We start from the raw sequence: 21,539 nt of genomic DNA, 5'->3' as shown, positions 1-21,539 counted from the left end.
TTTGTCGTACCCTCAAGGGGTTTTTCTTTGCATACTATGCTGACAGGTCCATTTCCGATACCTCGCGCGGGGTGAGATTAGTCTTTTATGGGACTCTGCGTTTTTGTACCAGGAATATGGGCCGGGTACCTCAATTTTGGTTAACTTATACATTGGGTAGTGTTTGCGCCGCTTCCCCTGCGCCCCTATCACCTCAAATTTTTCGGGCCTCGGTTGGGGGCCTGTTCTATGCTGACAGGTCGGTGCCCCCGAGTTTTTATGGCTCATGTGCCTTTTTTGAGAAATTCTGCACTTTCTGACGTTGGGGCACACGGTCCGGATCCGGCCCCTTTTGGTGTTTCTCGCTATAGGGACTATTTTCTCTTCATGGGTCGGGGAGGCATTTTGGTTTACAGGTATCCTTCAGTAGGTTGCCAGGTTTTTGTCAGGGTCCTGGCGGATCCCGTTGCCCCGGTATATGGCTAGGGCCTTACCGGTTTGCCTGAGGTTTCAAGGGTTGGCGCTGGGCACAATTGCGTTTTTCTGTCTCCTCCCCGCTGACAGGGTGCCGACTTTGTTGGGGTTTTATTAACGACAGCTGGGGTTGACGCGAAGGCGGTTTAAGCGGGTGCAGTGTTAGCTCCTCCCCGTTGGCGAGCAGGTTTATCCCCACGGGTGGCATAGGTTTCAAGAATACTAAGGGCCCCTGCGGGGTCGACCAGGTAGCGTACCGCGGTTTCCCTTCCCGTGGGAGCAGAGATGTTTGGGTGAACTTGGCCTTCATTCCTATAGTTTTTTACGGGGAGGTGGTTGTGGTCTCCTCCTCATGGTTCCCTACAGTCCCCCCAGGCTTTGCTGCGGTTGCGACAGCTGCGTGGCTGCTGGCGGTGCATTTTTGCCATCCCGCTCCGGAGTCGGAATGGGTTGGCGGATGCTTTGTCTATTTGCAGTTTGATGAGTGCCGCGAGTGGGTTCCGGGGTTGCGTCATAAGGTTTCCTCATGCACGTCCTCAGGCGGGTGGATTGTCCGTGCGGGTTAGCTACTCGGACTGGTCATGCGTTGGCTCATTCCTCGTTTGGGGCGTCTGCTACGTCCCGGTGTGTTTTCAGTAGGTTGGATACAGCGGGTGTGTCCCTGGTAGACGTTTTTTGCTTGGTTTCCTGTTCGAGCGTTATTTGGGAAGGAGGGCCTAGGTGGCCATGTATCCTGCCTTTGCGGGCATTTCCTTCCGTTCTAGGCTGCGCGGGCTGACGGGCCCTGCTTGGTCTTTCGTTAGCGCTTTAGGGTTGGGGCTAGGGTGCGCCCAGCGCCTGCGGATACACGTAGGCCTGCTACGTGGCAAATTTTGGCGGTGTTGCTGGGTGTGCTGCCTCCTGTCGCGAAGTTGATATGGGAGGTGGCCCCGGTTTGGATTAGCCTTTGCTTTGACTTTCTTCTGGTTGTTGCGGGTGAGCGAAGGGTGGCGAGCAGCAGGCAGTTCGGGATGCTGGGACCTCTATCTGTAACACGGGTTGCAAGGGGGTCGGTTGCTCTGCAGGATGGTGTGATCCAAAGCGGATCAAGCAGCTGGGGGTCGCTGGGTGTCCTTGGAGGCCCAGGAGGTTGTGGGTGTCAGCCCGTTGCGCCTGGCGCACGAGTATAGATGGGCCTCCGGGGGGGGGCGACCAGTTGCTGATACAGGCGCTCGCTGGTTATCTCACTAAGGTACAGGGTGGCTGCTGTGTTTGGGTTCGGTACCCATTTCCTTGCGGAATGGGGCCGCTGGCCATGCGGCAGCCTCAGGGTCCGCCACGGCACACGAGTATAGATGGGCCTCCGGGGGGGGGGGACGGGACCAGTTGCTTATACAGGCGCTCGTTGGTTATCTCACTAAGGTACAGGGTTGCGGCTGTGTCTGGGTTCGGTACCCATTCCTTGCGGAAGGGGGCCGCTGGCCATGCGGCAGCCGCAGGGTCCGCCACGGCGGCTGTTCAGGTGCTGGCCAGTTGGCAGTATTCTGCTTGGGTCCTATTCCTTACGGATGAGGGGGGCTGCAATTTGGCAGCCACAGGGGCCCCCCACAGCAGCTATTCAGGAGCTGAGCCATTGGGGGTTTACTCTTAGGTCCTACTCCTTGCGGTGTTGGGGTGGCTACCTTGCGGCAGCCTCGGGGTCATCCTCGGCAACTGTTGAGGAGCAGAGCATTTGGGGGTGTGCTTATTATAGGGCCTATCCCTGGCGGACTGGGGAGGCTGACCATGCGGCAGCCACAGGGTTCTCCACGGCAACGGTTTCAGGAGCAGGGTCGCTGGGGGGATGTTTGTTGCAGGTCCTGTTTACGGGCGATTGGGGTGGCTGCTATGCGGCGGCCGCGGGGTCCCCCTCGGCGGCGGTTCCAGTGCTGGGACATTGGAGGTATACTGGTTAGGTCCTGTTCCGTGCAGAGGGGGGAGTCTGCCAGGCGGCAACCACAGGGTCCTCCCCGGCGGTTGTTCAGGAGCTGGGGAGTTGGAGGGTACTCCTTATAGGTCCTGTTCTTTTTGGATTGGGGTGGCTGCCGGGCGGCAGTCACAGGGTCCCCCGCGGCAGCGGTCCAGGACCTGGAGTGTTGGGGGTGTACTTCTTAGGCCTATTCCTTGCGGATGGGGATGGCTACCATGCGGCAGCCACGAGGAGGTCCACCGCGGCAGCTATTCAGGAGGGGGTCCTCTGGAGGTATATTTGTTTTTTAGATCCATTCCTTGTGGAGGGGGGTGGCTGCTGTGCGGCAGACATAGGGTCCCCTTCGGCAGTTATTCAAGGGGTGGTTCATTGGAGATATACTTCTTAGGTCCTATTCCATACGGATGGGGGTGGCTACCATGCGGAAGCCACAGGTTCCTCCATGGCGGCGATGCAGGTCGTGGGCCGTTGGAGGTATACTTTTTGGGTCCTATCCCTTGCGGATGGGGGTGGCTACCGTGCGGCAGCCACAGGGTCCTCCACGGCAGCTATTCAGGAGGTGCTCCGTGGAGGGAGGCTTACTAGAAGCCTTCTGCATGTGGATAATGTTTAGTTGTGCCTGTTGGGCTAACCCAAAAACTTGTTTACCCGTCGGTTTTTGAACAAGTAGCGTTCAGAAATCGAGGGTGTGAAGTGAATTTTTAAATTTTCCTCCGAGGGGGCCTAATTACAATTGGCTCATCAAAGGTCCACGGGAGGTTTTTTGAGTTTTCTCCTTCACTTGGGTTATTTCTGTTATCTGTCACTTGGTCTTCCTATGTGATGTCTGTCAGTGATGATTTCAGGGTGTTTTTCTTTTGCAGCCGTCAAAGGTTGAATGGGAATGGTTGGTTTGGCCACTCTTACAATGTTGGGCGGCAGGGCATTACTTGGCGCATAGGACAGCTGATGTTTTGGGTTACGGCTTTTAGGTGGTCAGGCATCCTCTGCTGGTACTGCGTCAGCCGCAGTGTCGACAAGGGGGGAAGGCGTTTCGTCTTCTCCGGCTGAAATTTTGCAGGTTTTGTCTTACCTGGGGTTCTGGGTCCTTTTAGTTAGCTTTCTCCTTTCCTGGTTTTTATTGGTTTGGATGGCGGGGCGGTTTGTTAAACCTTTGTGGCGGGAAGTCGCTACCAACCAGCGGTCAGATGGGCATAAGTGGTCATTGTGGGGCACCCTCTTTAGAAGGACGGCAGGTGTGTCCTTCTCTTGCTGTTGGACATTTAGACGTTCCCCTGCGGGAACCGAACGTTTGCCAGAGAAAAGAGTGGTGAGGCCTGCACAATGCGGGTTATGCAGGAAGGAGGCGGGGTTTGGGTACTCCCCTCCTTGGTGGTTGGATTTCATCCAACGGACTGGAGCTGGTGTCTGGTAGCGACTGGTCCTTTTGCCATCCTCCAATATAAAATCAATTCAATTACAATTATAGTTTAAAGAACAGGTCAGCGATCAATAAATATCGTCTGGCCTTTAACTACAGCTAACGTGTCCGTGTCGTTATTTTAGTGGTGTCGTTATTTTAGTGATAAGCTAGCTTAAAGAAGTGTTTATGTCAATCGCAATAAAATTATGGGCGCCTTATCACAAGCACCAGCATTGGGGATGCCAGATTACGAGAAACCTTTTGAGTTGTATGGTACAGAAAGTGCTGGGTGCGTGGCAGGAGTCCTAACCCAGAAACATGGTGATGCCAGCAGACTGGCAGCCTACTACAGTGCACAGCTGGACACTGTAGCATGGTCTCTCCCCACTTGCCTTCAAAGTGTTGCAGTCATAGCTTTGTTGGTAAGTAAAAGTGAAGACGTAGTGTTAGGACACGACCTGACAATCCATACACCTCATGCAGTATCAGCCTTGCTAAACTCCGCCCAAACCAGACATGTTTCATCCGCTCAGTTTACAAAATGGGAACTATCACTGATGGCCCGGTAAACATCACTATAAAGAGGTGCAGCACACTAAATCCTGCAACTTATTTGCCGAGTGTGCCTTGTCATGCACAAAGGGTGGAGGATGAGAACGATGGTGAAGGAGGATTTAGTACAGACACTGATACGCATGATTGTATGGAATACTTGAACCAGACCTTCACTGCGAGACCTGACGTCAATGACAACCCACTAGAAGACGTAGACTTTACCTTCTACACTGACGGTAGTTGTCACAGACAGACGGACTGAGGAGACCTGTGCACCGGATACGCAGTTGTAGATGACGAAGGTATCACAGAAGCTGAACCCCTTGGTCCACCTCACTCAGCACAAGTCGCTGAGCTGGTAGCACTGACCAGAGCATGTGAGTTGGCAAAGGGTAAGTCAGCTAATATATACACCAGAGGTTCTCAAACTCGGTCCTCGGGGGCACACACAGTGCATGTTTTGCAGGTAACCCAGCAGGTGCACAGGTGTATTAATTACTCACTGACACATTTTAAAAGGTCCACAGGTGGAGCTAATTATTTCACTTGCGATTCTGTGAGGAGACCTGCAAAACATGCACTGTGTGTGCCCCCGAGGACCGAGTTTGAGAACCTCTGATATACACAGACTCTAGATACGCTTTGGAGTGGTGCATGATTTCGGGGCCCAGTGGCGCCTCAGAATTTTCATGACGGCAGCTGGCACACCTGTGGCGCATGCGTCATACATCAAAAGGCTTCTGACAGCCATACAGGAACCTGACAGAGTGGCTGTTATCAAGTGTAAAGCGCACACCTACAACCAAGACCCAATTTCACTTGGTAACAGCCGAGCGGATGAAGCTGCTAAATCGGCAGCAAGCACCACCACACAGATTAACACCACACAACTGATGACATTCAATACGGTAAACACGCAACAGTTAATTGATATGCAAGATTTGTGTTCCCTACAGGAGAAGGCGGTCTGGAAGGCGAAAGGATATGGACAGGAGTACTCAGGACTTTGAAGAGATGGACAAGGTAAGGCAGTGGCCCTCAGGGCATATCTCTCAAGCCTAGCTGAGGCGGCACATGGTCTGACTCATCTGGGCAAGGAAGGTATGTGCAAATTGGTAAGAGCCTACTGGAGTGCACCAGGGTTCTCTTCTCAGGCGAGCAAGAAAGTAATGATATGTCTTACTTGCTTGAAGAAGAATATTGGTAAGACAATACCGACAGAGCCATCCCATATCCCTCCTACAGATGGACCTTTCCAGGTAATACAAATTGACTTCATACAGCTACCACCCTGTAGGAGCTTGAAATATGTTTTGGTATGCACTGATGTCTTCTCGAACTGGGTAGAGGCATTCCCTGCCGCCACAAATACTGATGTATTTACCGCTAAGAAAATTGTGCAAGAATTTGTGTGTAGATATGGGATCCCTAAGATTATTGAAAGTGATAGGGGTACCCATTTTACAGGAGAAGTCTTTCAGGTCATGTGCAATAGTAAGGGTAGCATGGGTATTAATAGTAAGCTACATACTCCCTACCGGCCACAGGCCAGTGCGAAGGTGGTGAGAATGAATAGCACTATTAAGAACAAGCTGAGCAAAGTGATGGCTGAAACTGGACTGTTGTGGCCGGAAGCACTGCCACTAGTATTGTACAGCATCAGAACCACTCCCAGGTCACCGCTTACCCTATCACCCTTTGAAATTCTTTTTGAACGACAGCCCCATGTGATGATAGATCCCCAGGATGAGCTGAAGTGCAAAAATGAAATGACTGTGCAATATTTGGTTAGGATGAGCCAGCAACTGAGAAACCAGCAAAGGAATCTGAAACTGGCGATTCCTGACCTACCAAACAGTAATTGTCATGAAATTGAACCTGGGGACTATGTGATGATTCTAAATTTTTTACGCTCAGGTTGCCTCATAGACAGGTGGGAAGGACCGTATCAAGTTTTGTTGACCAGCACGACAGACCTGAAGGTTGCCGAGAGAGAGACTTGGGTACACTCGTCCCACTGCAAGAAGGTCGCTGACCTGGAGAAAACTAGTGAGAAGGAAAAAGGTGAAGAAAACCGCATATCACTAGAGAATCTGTTCTGGGAAAGCTGAAAGGCAGGACTGTTGATCGGCACCTGAGCGTGGTGAAAAGCAAAATCAAGGACGGTTGTCTTAAAAAAAAAATCCCTCCCCTTTTTTTCCTACCGAAATGGATCCACATCAAGAGACCGTATTCCGGATTTTTCTTGTGACTCTGTTTTTGACAATTTGTTTTTGTGAGGGCCCCCGAGAAGTTGAGCAAGGATCTGGAATGGGTTCTGATGGATAGGATGAATTTGTAGGACCCCAGGATCAGTCCATCACTTTGGTCAAAGCTTGTATAAGTAAGTGATCTGATAGTCACAGAGCTCGGAGGCAATATGAAGGGTTATTGTCTGATGAATACTGCATATGTAAGTACTGCGATAACATAGTCGAAGATGGGTGCATCCAGAGATGTCAGTCAAACAATAATATCAATATTGACGGCCATCCTTTGAGTAACTATCACTCATTAGTGGGTACGGTCTTAAACCAAACGGAATGCTGGGTGTGCTCACATGTACCTCAGGGACAGAGTAAGTCGGGATTAGTGCCATACCCATTAACAGTAAATGAGGTACTTGAATTGCATGGGGGGAGACCGGTGGACAGAAAATTCAATATATCTAGATCCCCTAGCCTAAAGCTGCATCAGTACCACATAGATAGATCACTACTGTGTTTCAACGTAACCAATTTCCGGAAACCAGGAAATTGGGAAGTGACTTGGAACAATCAGACAATGACCTTCTCACACAGAGCTGATAAGGAACCCATCAACTCTGAACTTGTACGTGGGATAGCCACAAGTGGGAAGTATTACCGATACAAGTATACACGTGGGTTCAAAACCATGTGGGCTGGAAAAGTATCACAGGGATATTGTGCTCACATCATCCAGCCAGATACCTTTATCAAGCAGATGGAAAAACTGGGGACAGGTCTCTTCGTAAAAATTATCTGTGATATGATCTTGATGCATTTTGTCCCCTATGTTCTCCCAGATGACGCTTATTTCATATGTGAAAGGAAGGCGTACAAGTGGCTTACTCCGAGCTCTGAAGGGTTGTGTTACATAGGCCGAGTACTACCAGAGGTCATGACCATTGCACATGACAAAATGAAAGACATTCACCGCAGCGCCCCGCCTCCTTATACTCACACCCACTACGAACACATTTTCAAGAGACACCTCATAGACAGGGGAGAGCTCGCAGCCTTTAATTTGATCCATGAATCCACCGGGATTCAGATTCTTCTTGCATTAGATATCACCCATACTGCCAGAGAGATTATAAATTATAGGTTTAGCCATGCGCTAGCGAACTTGATAGATAATATCACTGAAATGTATGACGACACCTTCAGGTATACAGGTAGGGAACTACAGGCCTACATGAAGGAACTGGTGCAACACAGGATGGTCTTGAATGACATCACGGCCATGAAAGGTGGGTATTGTGTTACTTTGGCGACTGAATATGGTGTGAAGTGCTGCACGTATATTACGAACAGTACCAAGAACCCAACGAAGATCATTGATCAAAAGATGGACGAGATCTTGCAGTTGAAGTGGGAGTTCAGAAGGAAACACAAATACCACTGTCTAATCACAAAATATCCTGAACCATAAGGCTGCACTTCCTTGCCAGTGGCAGCTTTAGAGCAGTCCATTATTCAAATAGGGGAGCCACACTCAGCAATGTTTGACAGTGTTTAGGGTTGACAGTTTATGTGGCTCCCCTATTTGAATAATGGAGTGCTCTGCAACTTCCACTGCAAGGAAGTCCAGGAACAGAGAATTGTGTCTTCCCCCCTACGTGACTTGGTATCGCCAGCACCATGCACTCTTTAAAACCCCCGGCTGGGTGGGCTGTCAACTCTACTCTGTGAGGGGGGAATTGTCACACCCCTTTTAACCCTTTTGTGGGGGAATTTGAAAAAATCCCTACTTAGTTGGTGCCCACGTCACAAAAGCATACTACTGTCCAGATTTCAAGTTCCTAGTCCTTATGGTTCAGGAGATTTTGTGATGAGTCAGTGGTATTTGCCTTTTATATATATAGATAAATGGGCTGTACTACACACCCCAATTATAAACATACTAAGCAATGCTACTATGCTGAGACTTGTAGTGCCACATAGAAAATAAAGCAAGAAAATGCAGGTGCACACTCCTTCAGCTTGGACTAGCATCCCTCCCATCTGCGCTTAGGTGTTTTAAATTAGTACAGGATCCTTGCATTTGCAGACTACATATTGTAATAGATAAATGTATATAATATGTCAGTATTAGGAAGGGGTTCAGGGCATGAGTCTTCCTAGATTGGTGTGGCTGGGCTGCTTTGGGGCATCAGTATTGTAGCACTTTTTAGTACTTAAACTGTCTTTTTATTAATGTAACACTTTTTAACACTTTAATTGCTACCTCTCATCTATGTAAGTTTTGGCATCAGTTTTACTTTAATTGATCTGATTGCCAGTGTTCTTAGTACTTATTTTTATTTTATTTTTTATTTTTATTCATGTATTTATTAAAATGTGATCAATCTCTATATCTGGTAATACTATGAGGGTGGGGTCGGTTCGGAGGGGAGGGGGACGTAAGGTGTTCGTCAGGTCAGTTGGGCGGCCTAGTGACGCGCCGGACGGCCCCATGCCCCCCGACAGTGACATCACACTCATACCTCTTTATACGCTCGTAATCTTACGGGAGTCCAGTGTTGCTAAACTATGGGACATTGGGTCATGTGATCTAATAAAGATTATTCCAGCTTTATTATATGGAGAATGAGTTCGGGGTTTAATTACAGTTTAATTTACGGTTGCCTAGCGACGAAGCAAACTACCCTATCACTATGGGCTTTCAGGGCTGCCTAACTATAGGACGTAGGTTAATCCCATGACCGTAAACATAGCCATGTGATCCAGTAAAGATGACCTTTCCCCTATCTAGAAAATACGCTCGGGGTCTAAATAAAGCTTTGTATTGTTGCCTAGCAATGGAGTAACCAACTCGGTCACGTGATCGGACTCCGGTCACGTGACTTACCATGATTGGATATGTGACCTCTCCTGTATTAGAGTGAAAGAGAGGCTTGACACGCACGCCGGAATTTTTCCCTACTTCCGGGAAGAGCGATCATGTGACCTTTATGAATTTAAGAAATAATGTTTTTTAAGCAATTTATACACCTCATTTTTACTAATGTTTAATAGGACTGTCTTCTAGTATTTGATTAAACTCTATAACTAAACCAGTGTTTAAATTTGATAATTCTATTAATTAATTGACAATTGCACATCTGTGGCACATTATGATCAACACTGCTATTTAAGGGCTCACTGTGCACTGCATCTACACCTTGAAAAAGCTACGCTAGCAGTGAAACGCGTTGGTGATAAGACTGGGACTTCCAAACTACAAGACGTGCCATTAATCCACTTACTGGGAACGGTGACCATTATGGACTAAATTCTGGGAAGATAATCTATTCAGGACCTTGCCACGGCCCAATTCCCACATCAATACCAGCAAAGGATAACAAAACAAGTGAGAGGATCTCCATTTTCACGGAGTGCTAACCGATTGGAGGACTCGCCACAAGTGAACTGGTAACACCGTATATCTATTTCCCCAGGATAAGGCCTCTTGTAATATACCCAGCATTTCAGGAATTTTTTCTTCAAAATTAAGCAGTGTTGATCTTGGCCCTATTTTTTAAACTTAAACTTTTTATTTTTTGAATTTTGGTACCATATTTTACCAGTATTATCTGTTGCAACAGTTACTATTTGTCAATACACATGAAATTGATGTCATATGTTCTTAAATAAATTTATTATCATCTAATTAGTTAGTAGCGCTGAATTGTTTTCATCTTCTTTGTTTCTATTAAGGGTTTAACTGGCCCTTCTATTCAGCAGCTTGAGGACCTACAACACATGTCAGCGCCATCTCTACCTTGGTAGTTTATTTTCCACGTTCTTAGTATTTAGGTGGTCATTCCGAGTTGATCGCTAGCTGCATTTGTTCGCAGTGCAGCGATCAGGCTAAAAAATGGCAGTTCTGCGCATGCGGTGCAATGCGCACGCGTGACGTATGGGCACAACGAACAATGCAGATTTGCACACGGTCTAGCGATGCATTTCAGTCGCACTGGTTGCCGCAGAGTGATTGACATGAAGTGGGCGTTTCTGGGTGGCAACTGACCGTTTTTAAGGGAGTGTTCGGAAAAACGCAGGCGTGCCAGGGAAAACGCAGGCTTGGCGGCTGTGTGACATCAAATCCGGAACTGAACAGTCTGAAGTGATCGCAAGCGCTTAGTAGGTTTTGAGCTACTCTGAAACTACACGAAAAATTTTTGCAGGCGCTCTGCGATAAAAACGTTCACACTTCTGCTAAGCTAAAATACACTCCCAGTGGGTGGCGGCATAGCGTTTGAGCGGCTGCTAAAAACTGCTAGCGAGCGATCAACTCGGAATGACCCCTTTAGAGCGTTCAACTGCATTTTCAATTATTACACCTGTTTGAAGTAAAGTAGCAACTTAACACTCCAAGCAAGTCATTTTGACACCAAACCTCTTAAAGAACATTTATTACTGATGGCTCACAAGTTAAGGGTTTATTGTGATTTGTTTGCACCTTTTCATTGAGCTAAATCCCCATATATTTAAAATAATGCTCAGCATACAATCCTCAAATAACGCAGCTAACAATTACAACTAGCTGAATTACAATGCCTCCTATGCAGGTTTGACCGTGGTATATGAGGTTGAGAGGTACAGTATATTCTGGGAACACACTACATGAAGGGCTGTAGAGAACTGGAACAGGCCCCTGCACTGGGGGGCGTGGCCAAATCTGGCCAGGTATGGCCAATTGGTGAAATCTAGGGGTCATACATCTGACATTTGTCCCAAATGTGGAGATGCCAGTGGTACCGTTTGGCACCTCCTTTGGAACTGTTTTACAGTCAACACTGTTTATACTGGTACTGGTGTTTTTTTCACAGTAGTTAACCATGTGGGGTGCTGTCTAGGCGCATTAGATGAAGACATCATAGATAAATATAGCAAACTGTATATAGTTAATACTGTATGTGCATGTTAGCCAAAGTAATGTGGTCCGCTCGTAGATGGCCTCTATGAAACCTGCCTATAATTATGCCTGGTATGGGTTACTGTCCAACATGAATGACATTTATATAACACTTGCAAGGTGAAGTTTAACCGTGTAAGGCAGGCATGTCCAAACTGCGGCCCTCCAGCTGTTGTGAAACTACAAATTCCAGCATGCCCTGACACAGTTTTGCTGTCAGAGAATGCTAAAGCTGTGTAAGGGCATGCTGGGATGTGTAGTTTCTCAACAGCTGGAGGGCCGCAGTTTGGACATGCCTCCTAAGGGGATAGGTAAGGGATAGGTGGCTAGATTGCAATTATGCTCAATCTTAAATCAGGGACTGAGTATTTAGCGGCTCTCTGTGATGACAAACGTCCCTTTATTTCATATGTTTGGGCTGTTTCTGGTCTCTTGTATAAGTATAGTTGGAGGTCATGTTATAGTTGTCTCTAATGTGATTGCCTATGCAGGTGAGGTAGTTAGGTGGTATGGCTCTTTTATCTTTTTCCTCATTTATTAGGATTATTTAATTTTATTTTTTTGTTAATGTATCTTTTCACTGTTTGTGCCCTGGTCATTCTGAAAGTATTTGTTGTATTCAAGTTATTATTTTGCAAATAATTATTCTAATCTGAATTTAATATGTTGATCTGAACCAATCCATCCATTATTCGATTCTCATCCCTAGTCCTCTCCCATTTGACTAGCTCCTACTTGAAATTGGTATTTGGTTTTCTCAGTAACTCACAGCAATGGGGTACTTAATCTATCTTTTCAGTGAAGCTCCATAGAGGGGTTGGTGAAAAAATAGGATTTTAATACCTTCCATTAAATCCTTTTCTCGTAGTCCATAAGAGATATTGGGGAAAACTAGTACGATGGGGTATATAGACGGGGTCCAAAGGAGCCAGTGCACTTTAAATTTCTTCAACTGGGTGTGCTGGCTCCTCCCCTCTATGCCCCCTCCCACAGGCAGTTATAGGTAGAAACGTGCCCGAAGGAGAAAGGACATATATAAGACAACTTGGTGATTCATTGCGCCCTACGGGCGCTCTTCACACCGTCGTAAGGGGCTACGCCCCTGTGGGCTGAGGGATGGTGGAGGGGGCAGGAGGTGTTGGGCTTGTTGGAGTTGTGGGTGTGTGTGGCAGGGGGATTGGGGAGGGTATGTCCGAGGCTGCCATAGGTGGTGGAGTTCCACATGGGGTGTGTGGGTGGATGGTGAAGGGTATGGGGGGCTTTGTAGTGTTCATGGGAGGGGTGAAGAGTAGAGTAGGGGGAGGTTGATGGTTTTGTTGAGGTTTCGTGTGAGCTGCAGGGGTGGTGTATTAGCATAAGCTGTGTGCCAAGGTGGGGAAGGTGGGGGGGGGGGGGTGCGCTGCTGCTGGCTCGTATATGTGGTGTGGGGACTGTATAACTTAGTGTAGTGGTGAGGGGTTATGAGGTGTTACAGTTGTATGTGTGTGTTTGTGAGACTTGTTGTAAGGTGGCATAGGTGTTGGTGTTTTTTAGAGTGTGTTGTGTCTTCCCCCCTTTCTAAGCCATTCCACTCCCCCCCCCCCTTCCAGCACAATAGCAGCCATTAAGTAATAAACCCCCCCCCCCCACCAGCACCACCACGACGACCAATATCAGCTTTACTCCCAAACTGGGGAAGGGGTGCGTTCGCTACTGCTGGCTGCTATACTGATGGTGGTGGGTGCGGGGGGTGGATTTGTACGGGGTGATGCTGGAGTTGGGACAGGGCTGGTGGGCGCAGGCAGAACGGTGCGGCTTACGGAGGTAAGGGAAGCGCAGGTGCCGTGGTAGTGAGGGAGGCTGGTGTGTCGCGGCTCCGTGAGACAGGGTGTGCAGCGGTAGTGGGGAGGGAAGGAGAGTTCTGTGCGATGCTATGGTCCGGCGGAAGACAGCTGCGGGTAACGGGGCTGGGGAAGGCCGGAGGGAGCTGCTGTGGTAGGCTCCTGTCGGCTGTCTTGTGACAGCGTGAATCGGAGCTGGCGTGGTAGTGAGGGAGCCAGGCTGTGCGGTGTGGTCTGGCTCCGTGAGTGAGTGTGTGTGTGCAGCGGTAGTGGGGAGCAATGTCTGGAGGCTGTGTAGCCGTGAGTGTATGTCCGCGGTCCGCGGCGCGGCTGCACTGTAAGAGATGGAAGGGGGGGGGCCTAGCGGCGGACTGGGTAGCGGCTGTGTGTGGCGCTGTGGAGGGTAAGGTGGGTGTAGTAGGTGGTGGTGGGTGTTTGCAGGGGAGGGGTGTGTGGGTCTCCTTGCTTACCTGGCAGTGTGGTGTGTCTGGCTAGTGGTCCGTTCTGCTAGTGTGCTGACACTGGGACAGGGCAGGGTCTGTGACTCCACCCAGGTGTGCTGACACTGGTACAGGGCAGGGTCTGTGACTCCACCCAGCGTTAGAAATGCAGACACAGAGTCACAGGGCTAATATATAGGAGATGAACATGATAACAAAAGGTGGTGAGATTTACATAACAGCGCACCACTAACATAACAATCACCAACGGCTGGCAACAACAACAGCAACAGCTGAACAGGTAACTATAGAACAAGAATCTGCAGAAAAGTCAACGCACTGAGGCGGGCGCCCAATATTACTTATGGACTACGAGAAAAGGATTTACCGGTAGGTATTAAAATCCTATTTTCTCTAGCATCCATAAGGGATATTGGGGGAAACTAGTGCGATGAGGACGTCCCAAAGCTTCCAGAACATGCGGAGAATGCTGCAGCACCACCTGCCCAAACTGGGTATCCTCTTTGGCCAGGATATCAAACTTGTAGAAGGTGTTCTTCCCCGACCAGGTAGCAGCTCGGCATAGTTGCAAGGCCGAGACTCCACGGGCAGCCACCCAGGAGGAGCCCACTGATTTTGTAGAGTGGGTCTTCAGAGACTTAGGAACAGGTAAGGCTGCCGACACATAGGCCTGTTGGATAGTAAGCATAATCCAACGAGCAATGGACTGCTTCAAAGCAGGACAACCTTTTTTCTGCACATCAAAGAGCGCGAACAAGGAATCAGTCTTTCTGATCCGAGCTGTTCACTTGGCATAGATTTTCAAGGCACACACAACATCCAATACCTCCGGAGGAGCAGAAGTATCAGAACTGGACGGAACCACAATAGGTTGATTCAGGTGAAACGCGGTTGACAACCTTTGGCAGGAACCGCTGTCTAGTCCGGAGCTCCGCTCTGTCCACGTAAAAGATCAGGGCCCTCATTCCGAGTTGTTCGCTCTGTATTTTTCATCGCATCGCAATGAAAATCCGCTTAGTACGCATGCGCAATGTTCGCACTGCGACTGCGCCAAGTAACTTTGCTATGTAGAAAGTAATTTTACTCACGGCTTTTTCATCGCTCCGGCGATCGTAATGTGATTGACAGGAAATGGGTGTTACTGGGCGGAAACACGGCGTTTCAGGGGCGTGTGGCTGAAAACGCTACCGTTTCCGGAAAAAACGCAGGAGTGGCCGGAGAAACGGTGGGAGTGCCTGGGCGAACGCTGGGTGTGTTTGTGACGTCAACCAGGAACGACAAGCACTGAACTGATCGCACAGGCTGAGTAAGTCTGAAGCTACTCTGAAACTGCTAAGTAGTTAGTAATCGCAATATTGCGAATACATCGGTCGCAATTTTAAGAAGCTAAGATTCACTCCCAGTAGGCGGCGGCTTAGCGTGTGTAACTCTGCTAAATTCGCCTTGCGACCGATCAACTCGGAATGAGGGCCCAAGTACGGACTTTTACACGATAAGGTCCCCAATTCTGAGACACGTCGAGCAGAAGCCAGGGCCAGTAATATCACTGTCTTCCACGTGAAGTACTTGTCTTCTACCATCATCAGAGGTTCAAACCTCTCAGATTGTAGAAATTCCAGCACCACATCCAAATCCCAGGGTGCCGTAGGCGGCACAAAAGGAGGTTGTATGTGGGGTACCCCTTGCAAGAAGGTCTGAAATTCTGGCAACACTGACAATTTCTTCTGAAAGAAAATTGAGAGAGCTGAAATCTGGACCTTAATGGAATCCAGACGTAAGCCCTTATCCACACCAGCCTGCAGGAAATGTAAGAAACGTCTCAAGTGAAATTCTGCAGGTGGATACGTGCATTCCTCGCACCAAGAGACATATCTCCTCCAGATATGATGATAGTGTTTTGAAGTCACAGGTTTCCTTTCCTGAATTATGGTAACAATAACCTTCTTGGAAAGGCCCTTGTGAGCTAGGATGTTCCGCTCAACCTCCATGCCGTCAAACAAAGCCACCGTAAGCCCGGGTAGATGAACGGTCCGTGTTGAAGAAGATCTCTTCTGAGTGGTAGAGGCCAAGTGTCTTCGACGGACATGTCTAGAAGATCCGCGTACCACACCCTCCGAGGCCAATCCGGGGCAATCAGAATTGCCTGGACACCTTGATTCCTGATTTGCTTTAGCACCCTAGGGAGCAATGCGATCGGAGGAAACAGGTAGACCAGCCAGTACGGCCAAAGCGACACCAGTGAGTCCACTGCCCTCGCATGAGGGTCCCTGGTCCGTGAGCAATACCAGGGAAGTTTCTTGTTTTGACGAGAAGCCATCATGTCTATTTGTGGGCAACCCCACAAGTCGATGCTCTGCTGGAACACCAGATGGTGGAGCCCCCACTCCCCCGGGTGGAGATCGTGATGACTCAGGAAGGCCGCCTCCCAGTTGTCCACACCCGGAATGAAGATTGCCGACATGGCTCTTGCATTTCTTTCCGCACAGAGGAGTATCTTTGACACCTCTCGCATGCAGGCTCTGCTTTTGGTCCCTCCTTGTCTATTTATATACGCCACCGCTCTGGCGTTGTCCGACTGTACCTGGATTGAGTGATCCTTGAGCAGAGGAGAGGCTTGAAGCAGATCATTGTAGATCGTCCGAAGTTCCAGAATGTTGATTGGAAGGAGGCTTTCGTGGGCTGACCACCTGCCCTGGAACTGCACCCCTTGGGCGACAGCTCCCCATCCTCTCAGACTTGCATGCGTTGTGAGGAGGGTCCAATCATGAATCCCGAAACTCCGACCTTCCAGGAGATTGGAGGACTGTAGCCACCACAGGAGGGAAATTCTGGCCTGAGGTGACAGCTGAATCATTCGGTGCATCTGGAGAGGCGATCTGGACCACTTGCTCAGGAGATACAACTGAAACGTTCTGGCATGGAACCTCCCATACTGTATTGCCTCGTATAAGGCAACCATCTTTCCTAACAATCTTATGCAAAGATGTATGGACACTCGAGTAGGTCGGAGCACCATGCGGACCATCTCCTGAAGTGTTTTTGCCTTGTCCTCTGGTAGAAACAACTTCTGGGCCACAGTATCCAGCAACATCCCCAGGAACAGGAGCCTCTGAGTTGGCTCCAGATGGGACTTCTGTAAGTTGAGGATCCACCCATGGTCGGACAGAAGATGGATGGTGCGGTCAATATGGAGCAACAAAAGCTCCCTGGATCATGCCTTTATCAGAAGATTGTCCAGGTAAGGGACCACCTTGACCCAGAGTTAAAGCATGATCTCCGCCATCACCTTTGTGAATACCCTCGGGGCTGTAGACAGGCCGAAGGGCAGTGCCAGAAATGGAGGTGATCGTCCAGCAGGGCAAACTGCAGGTACGCCTGATGAAGCGGCCAAATCGGAATATGGAGATAGGCGTCCTTGATATCCAAGGAGACCATAAATTCCTGTTCTTCCAGGCCCACAATCCCTGCTCGTAGGGAATCCATTTTGAACTTGAACACCCTCAAATAAGGATTCAAGGATTTCAGATTCAGAATGAGTCAAACAGGTTTCAGTAAAACCCCTTGCCACATTGTGGTAGTGGTACTGGAACAATGACGTGGGACTGGACCAACTTTCGGATAGCCTGTTGCAACGTAACTTGCATAGCCTCCAAAGCTGGTAAGCTTGATTTGAAAAATCATTGGGGGGTGTACTGTCGAACTCCAGCTTGTAGCCCTGAGAAATAAGCTCTCTGACCCAGGTAGGAAGTCTCCCAGATGCAGCTGAAGTGATGCAGTCGAGCTCCCACATCGAGATCCCCTTAGGGTGGGTGGGCACCGTCTTGATGAGGTCTTAGTGGAAGCAGAACCGGTGGACTGTTCCTGAGAACTGGTGCTTGCAAGTTATCTGGACTTACCTCTGGTGCCTCTAGCCGCATTGGAGGCACCTCTGGCCTTCGATCAAAATCTGTGAGACCGAAAGGACTGGACTGGACAGACGGCCCTCTTGCCGGCGGGGGCCCCAGAGGGGACAAACGTGGATTTTCCAGCCGTAACTTTGGAAATCCAGGTATCCAATTCAACCCCAAAAAGCCATTCCCCAGAAAAGGGGAGGGATTCCACACTACGTTTGGATTCTGCATCCGCAATCCATTGATGCAACCACAAGGCCCTGCGTACCAACACTGCCATGGCAGAAGTCCGAGCATTAATGTTCCCCATCTCCTTGAGGGAATCACAGAGGACACGGGTAGTGTCCTGAATGTGCTTCAGGATGGTTACCATAACAACCAAGGGCATATCTTCCGAGAGGCCCCCCTGAATTTGAGTGGCCCAGGAATTAATGGCAACCCGCAATGACTGGTCTTTGTGATATAACGGCTGCTGTGTACAGTATATAGACTTTAGTGTAGTCTCTATCTTCCTATCCCAAGGATCCTTCATGGTAAAGGAGCCCGGAGCAGGCAGCACCACCTTTTTAGACAGGTGAGAGACTGAGACATCCACCCCAGGGGATTCCTCCCAAAATGTCCTACCTTCAGGAGCAAATAGGAAAGTGCGCAAAAACTTTTTGGACACTTGAAATTTTTTGTCTGGATTTTCCAGGCCTGTTTGAATAAGTCATCTAACTCTGTAGAGTCAGGGAAAGTGACATTAGGCTTGTTCTGTACAAAGAAAAATGACTGCTGTGACGCAGCGTCCTCTAGAGGGAGCTTTAACATGTCCCTTATAGACACAATTAGGGGTTCTATACCCTGAGCAGAATCGGGATCCCCACTAATGGGATCCAGGTCATCCCCATCGTCCTGTATATCATCATCTGTATCAGGTAGTAGAGCAGGTAAACCACGCTTCTGTGGACCTGCATGAGAGACAGGGGCTGTGCATCTGCCCTAGCAGCTAAATCTGCAACAGCCTGTTGTAATAGCTGAGTCTTCTGCACATTAGCAGTGAGCTGGGATGACATATCAGACATCATAGGCTTAAGAGACCCTAACCAGTGGGGCTCTGACCCTCTCCCCCAGCCCCTTCACTGATTTGTGAAGACTGACTGCATAGATTGTAAGCTTGCGAGCAGGGCCTTCCTATCTCTATGTCTGTCTGTTTTTACCCAGTTTTGTTCTATTACTGTTGTTCTAATTGTAAAGCGCAACAAAATATGCTGCGCTATATAAGAAACTGTTAATAAATAAATAAATAATTGTTCACAAGAAACAAAATCAGTAGATAATGGAGAGAATCTGGTGTAACATACACTGCACAGTTTGTGTTTACCCATGTTTCACAGTAAGCACAATAACATACACATACACACAGTTATAATGCAAGCCTGCCCTACTGTATGTGAGAGGAGATACAGAGAGAGATAAGGACACCTGCACACCCTGAGCTGCACAGCCCCAGTGAGGCTGTCAGCTCACTATAATACTGTAAACACTAACAAGTTTAGTCCTAAATAGGATCAGGATAGTGTACACAAGCGGCTCTCCCCCTTTGCTACACCCTGTACCAGATATCCAGCATGGCTGAGGAGTCAAGAAGCACTGCGTGTGCTGTATATGGCTGCAGTAAGCCGAGGAAGGCGCCAAAACACCTCAGGTCGCGCTCTGAGGTAGCTTCGCCCCCCTCCAATGGCGGAGTTACATAGATACAGTATATTATACTGGAAAAGTCTCCTAGTTAGCTTAAAACATCACACAGGTGCTAGTCAAGCCTTTTGTGCCAGTTCTACACGGGGGTTCTTAGTGGGACCCCCTGGGAGGGTCCCGTGCGCCACGCCCGTGGTCAGCTGCACTTTGAACTGGGGGACTACCCCTAGCGGGGCCCCCGGTTTGTACTCACCACCGATGTCACCTTCAGGCAGAGTTAGGGTTATGCACCGTGCTGCGGCTGTGACAGCCAAGGCGCAGTGCCCCGCTGAACAACAACCCCTCAGGATGGTGGTCCTGCAGCGGGGAAGCGGCTCTGCACCTCGTAAGGCCAGTGACTGCCCGCCCCTCCCCCCCCCCTTCCCCCCAACCTGTCCCGCAAGTATGCTGTTGCCCAGACTGCATACCGAAAATAATAAAAGTTTAAATGAAAATGAAGAAAACTCTCTGGAGCTGCAGAGATGTGCATCCTCTCCTGAGGGCAGTTTTTTGTAAACTGCCTGTGGGAGGACGCATAGAGGGGAGGAGCCAGCACACCCAGTTGAAGAAATTTAAAGTGCACTGGCTGCTTTGGACTCCGTCTATACCCCATCGTATTAGTTAGTTTCCCCCAATATCCCTTATGGATGCTAGAGAAATAGGCATGTGTTTGTCTGTTATAGAATCAGGGAGAGGGCTGCTTATTTGCTTTATTGAGTGGCATCGTACAGTATATTTAGGGGTACTGTGATGGTAGGGGGTCTGTGCCTGTTGGAGGGACCCTGGTCAGCTACTGATTGGGACTATTTGTGTATATTACTTTATTGACGGTTTCCTATATTTGCCAATGCCTCTTCTCAGTACCCAGGTCCTGTGGATGCAGGGACGTGCAGTCAGGGAAGTCAGGGGAGGCAGTGCCTCCCCTGTCTTTAATGATTAAAATAATATAAAGAAAATACTTATGACACATATTCTGTGTTATAAGTAATTTCTTTATATTATCCTATCCATTTCAGTGATTAAAAGTAGTTTGGGAGGCACTGATAGCAGTGCCTCCCGTTTACAATAAAGACAGGATAAAGCTGGGGGGGGGCAAAGCGCTGGGCTGAAAAAGCCCATTAAAACCAGAGGGGAAAGCGGCAAGTGCCTCGTTGACAGGGGAAAACGAGGCAGGCGGGTCCCGGGACCAGGTACTGCAGAGCAGTCACTACAGCAGCGGCAGCCCCGGAGCCAGCGGGACCCAGCGTTACGGATGTGGAGCCAGTGGGAACCCCAGAGATAGAGAGCGTGTGGCGGCGGCCAGCGCTCTTATCTCTCCCTTCTCCTCATCTGCCCTCCCATGCAGCAGCATTAGCCTCCCGGACCTGGCCCAGGACCATCCAGATCAGAAAGGGGGGTTATTGGGTGGGAAGTGACTGGGCAGCTCACCCCCAGATCACTTGGGCTGCAGGGACAGGGAGGTGCTGTATATTACTATATTTTACAACTTACAGTATAAAACAAGATATATGCCTAAACATATTAAAATCATGTTTTCTAAATAATCTAAAGCATGGGAAATTCATGGTCACTTATACTTTGACATTTACAGTGCTTACAGTGTATTTGTACACATTCGGACAATCTTTCTTAATATAACCAGGGCCATTGAGACATCCACACAGTGACGTGCGGTGAGGTCATTGGCTGGGGAGGCACTAAGAGATATATATATATATATATATATATATATATATATTATTTATTTATTTATTTTTTTATTTGTTTTGTTTCTTTTCATTAAATTCTCTGTATCACCATTTCCTTTACTTATTTTTAAGAGTGTTGTGATAGAGTCCAATCATATTTACTGACCTTGGCATTTCCATGCCCCAGATTGCTTTAGTGACTCTTTTAGGAAAATATTCTCCTCTCTCACGGCTCTATTAATGTCCCTTAGAAGTTCAGTTTCTTGTTCCAACTTTAATAACTTCAGGTAGAGCTCGGAGACATGACTGTTTGAATCCTGAAACCAAGAATGGAAAAGTCTTTGTTTTGTTTAACTTGGAAACAAATATATATGATTTATTCAGCGTCGTCCACCCCACCCCACACACACAAACCCTTCTTCTA

The 21,539-nt window shown here is 48.6% G+C and overlaps 1 protein-coding gene across 3 annotated transcripts in view; it reads right to left on the bottom strand.

Moving 5' to 3' along the window:
• The window catches only part of LOC134910117 (kinesin-like protein KIF28), a 355,700-nt gene that overhangs the window by 89,575 nt on the left and 244,586 nt on the right, over positions 1–21,539 (bottom strand). For all 3 annotated transcript variants that reach the window (XM_063917785.1, XM_063917784.1, XM_063917786.1), the window contains one exon: positions 21,282–21,432. In XM_063917785.1, coding sequence (XP_063773855.1) covers positions 21,282–21,432 — 151 coding nt within the window. The remainder of the gene's footprint in view (positions 1–21,281; positions 21,433–21,539) is intronic.

This window comes from Pseudophryne corroboree, chromosome 4 (genome assembly GCF_028390025.1).
Source record: "Pseudophryne corroboree isolate aPseCor3 chromosome 4, aPseCor3.hap2, whole genome shotgun sequence".
NCBI lineage: Eukaryota > Metazoa > Chordata > Amphibia > Anura > Myobatrachidae > Pseudophryne > Pseudophryne corroboree.
This window is presented reverse-complemented; position numbering and strand designations above follow the sequence as displayed.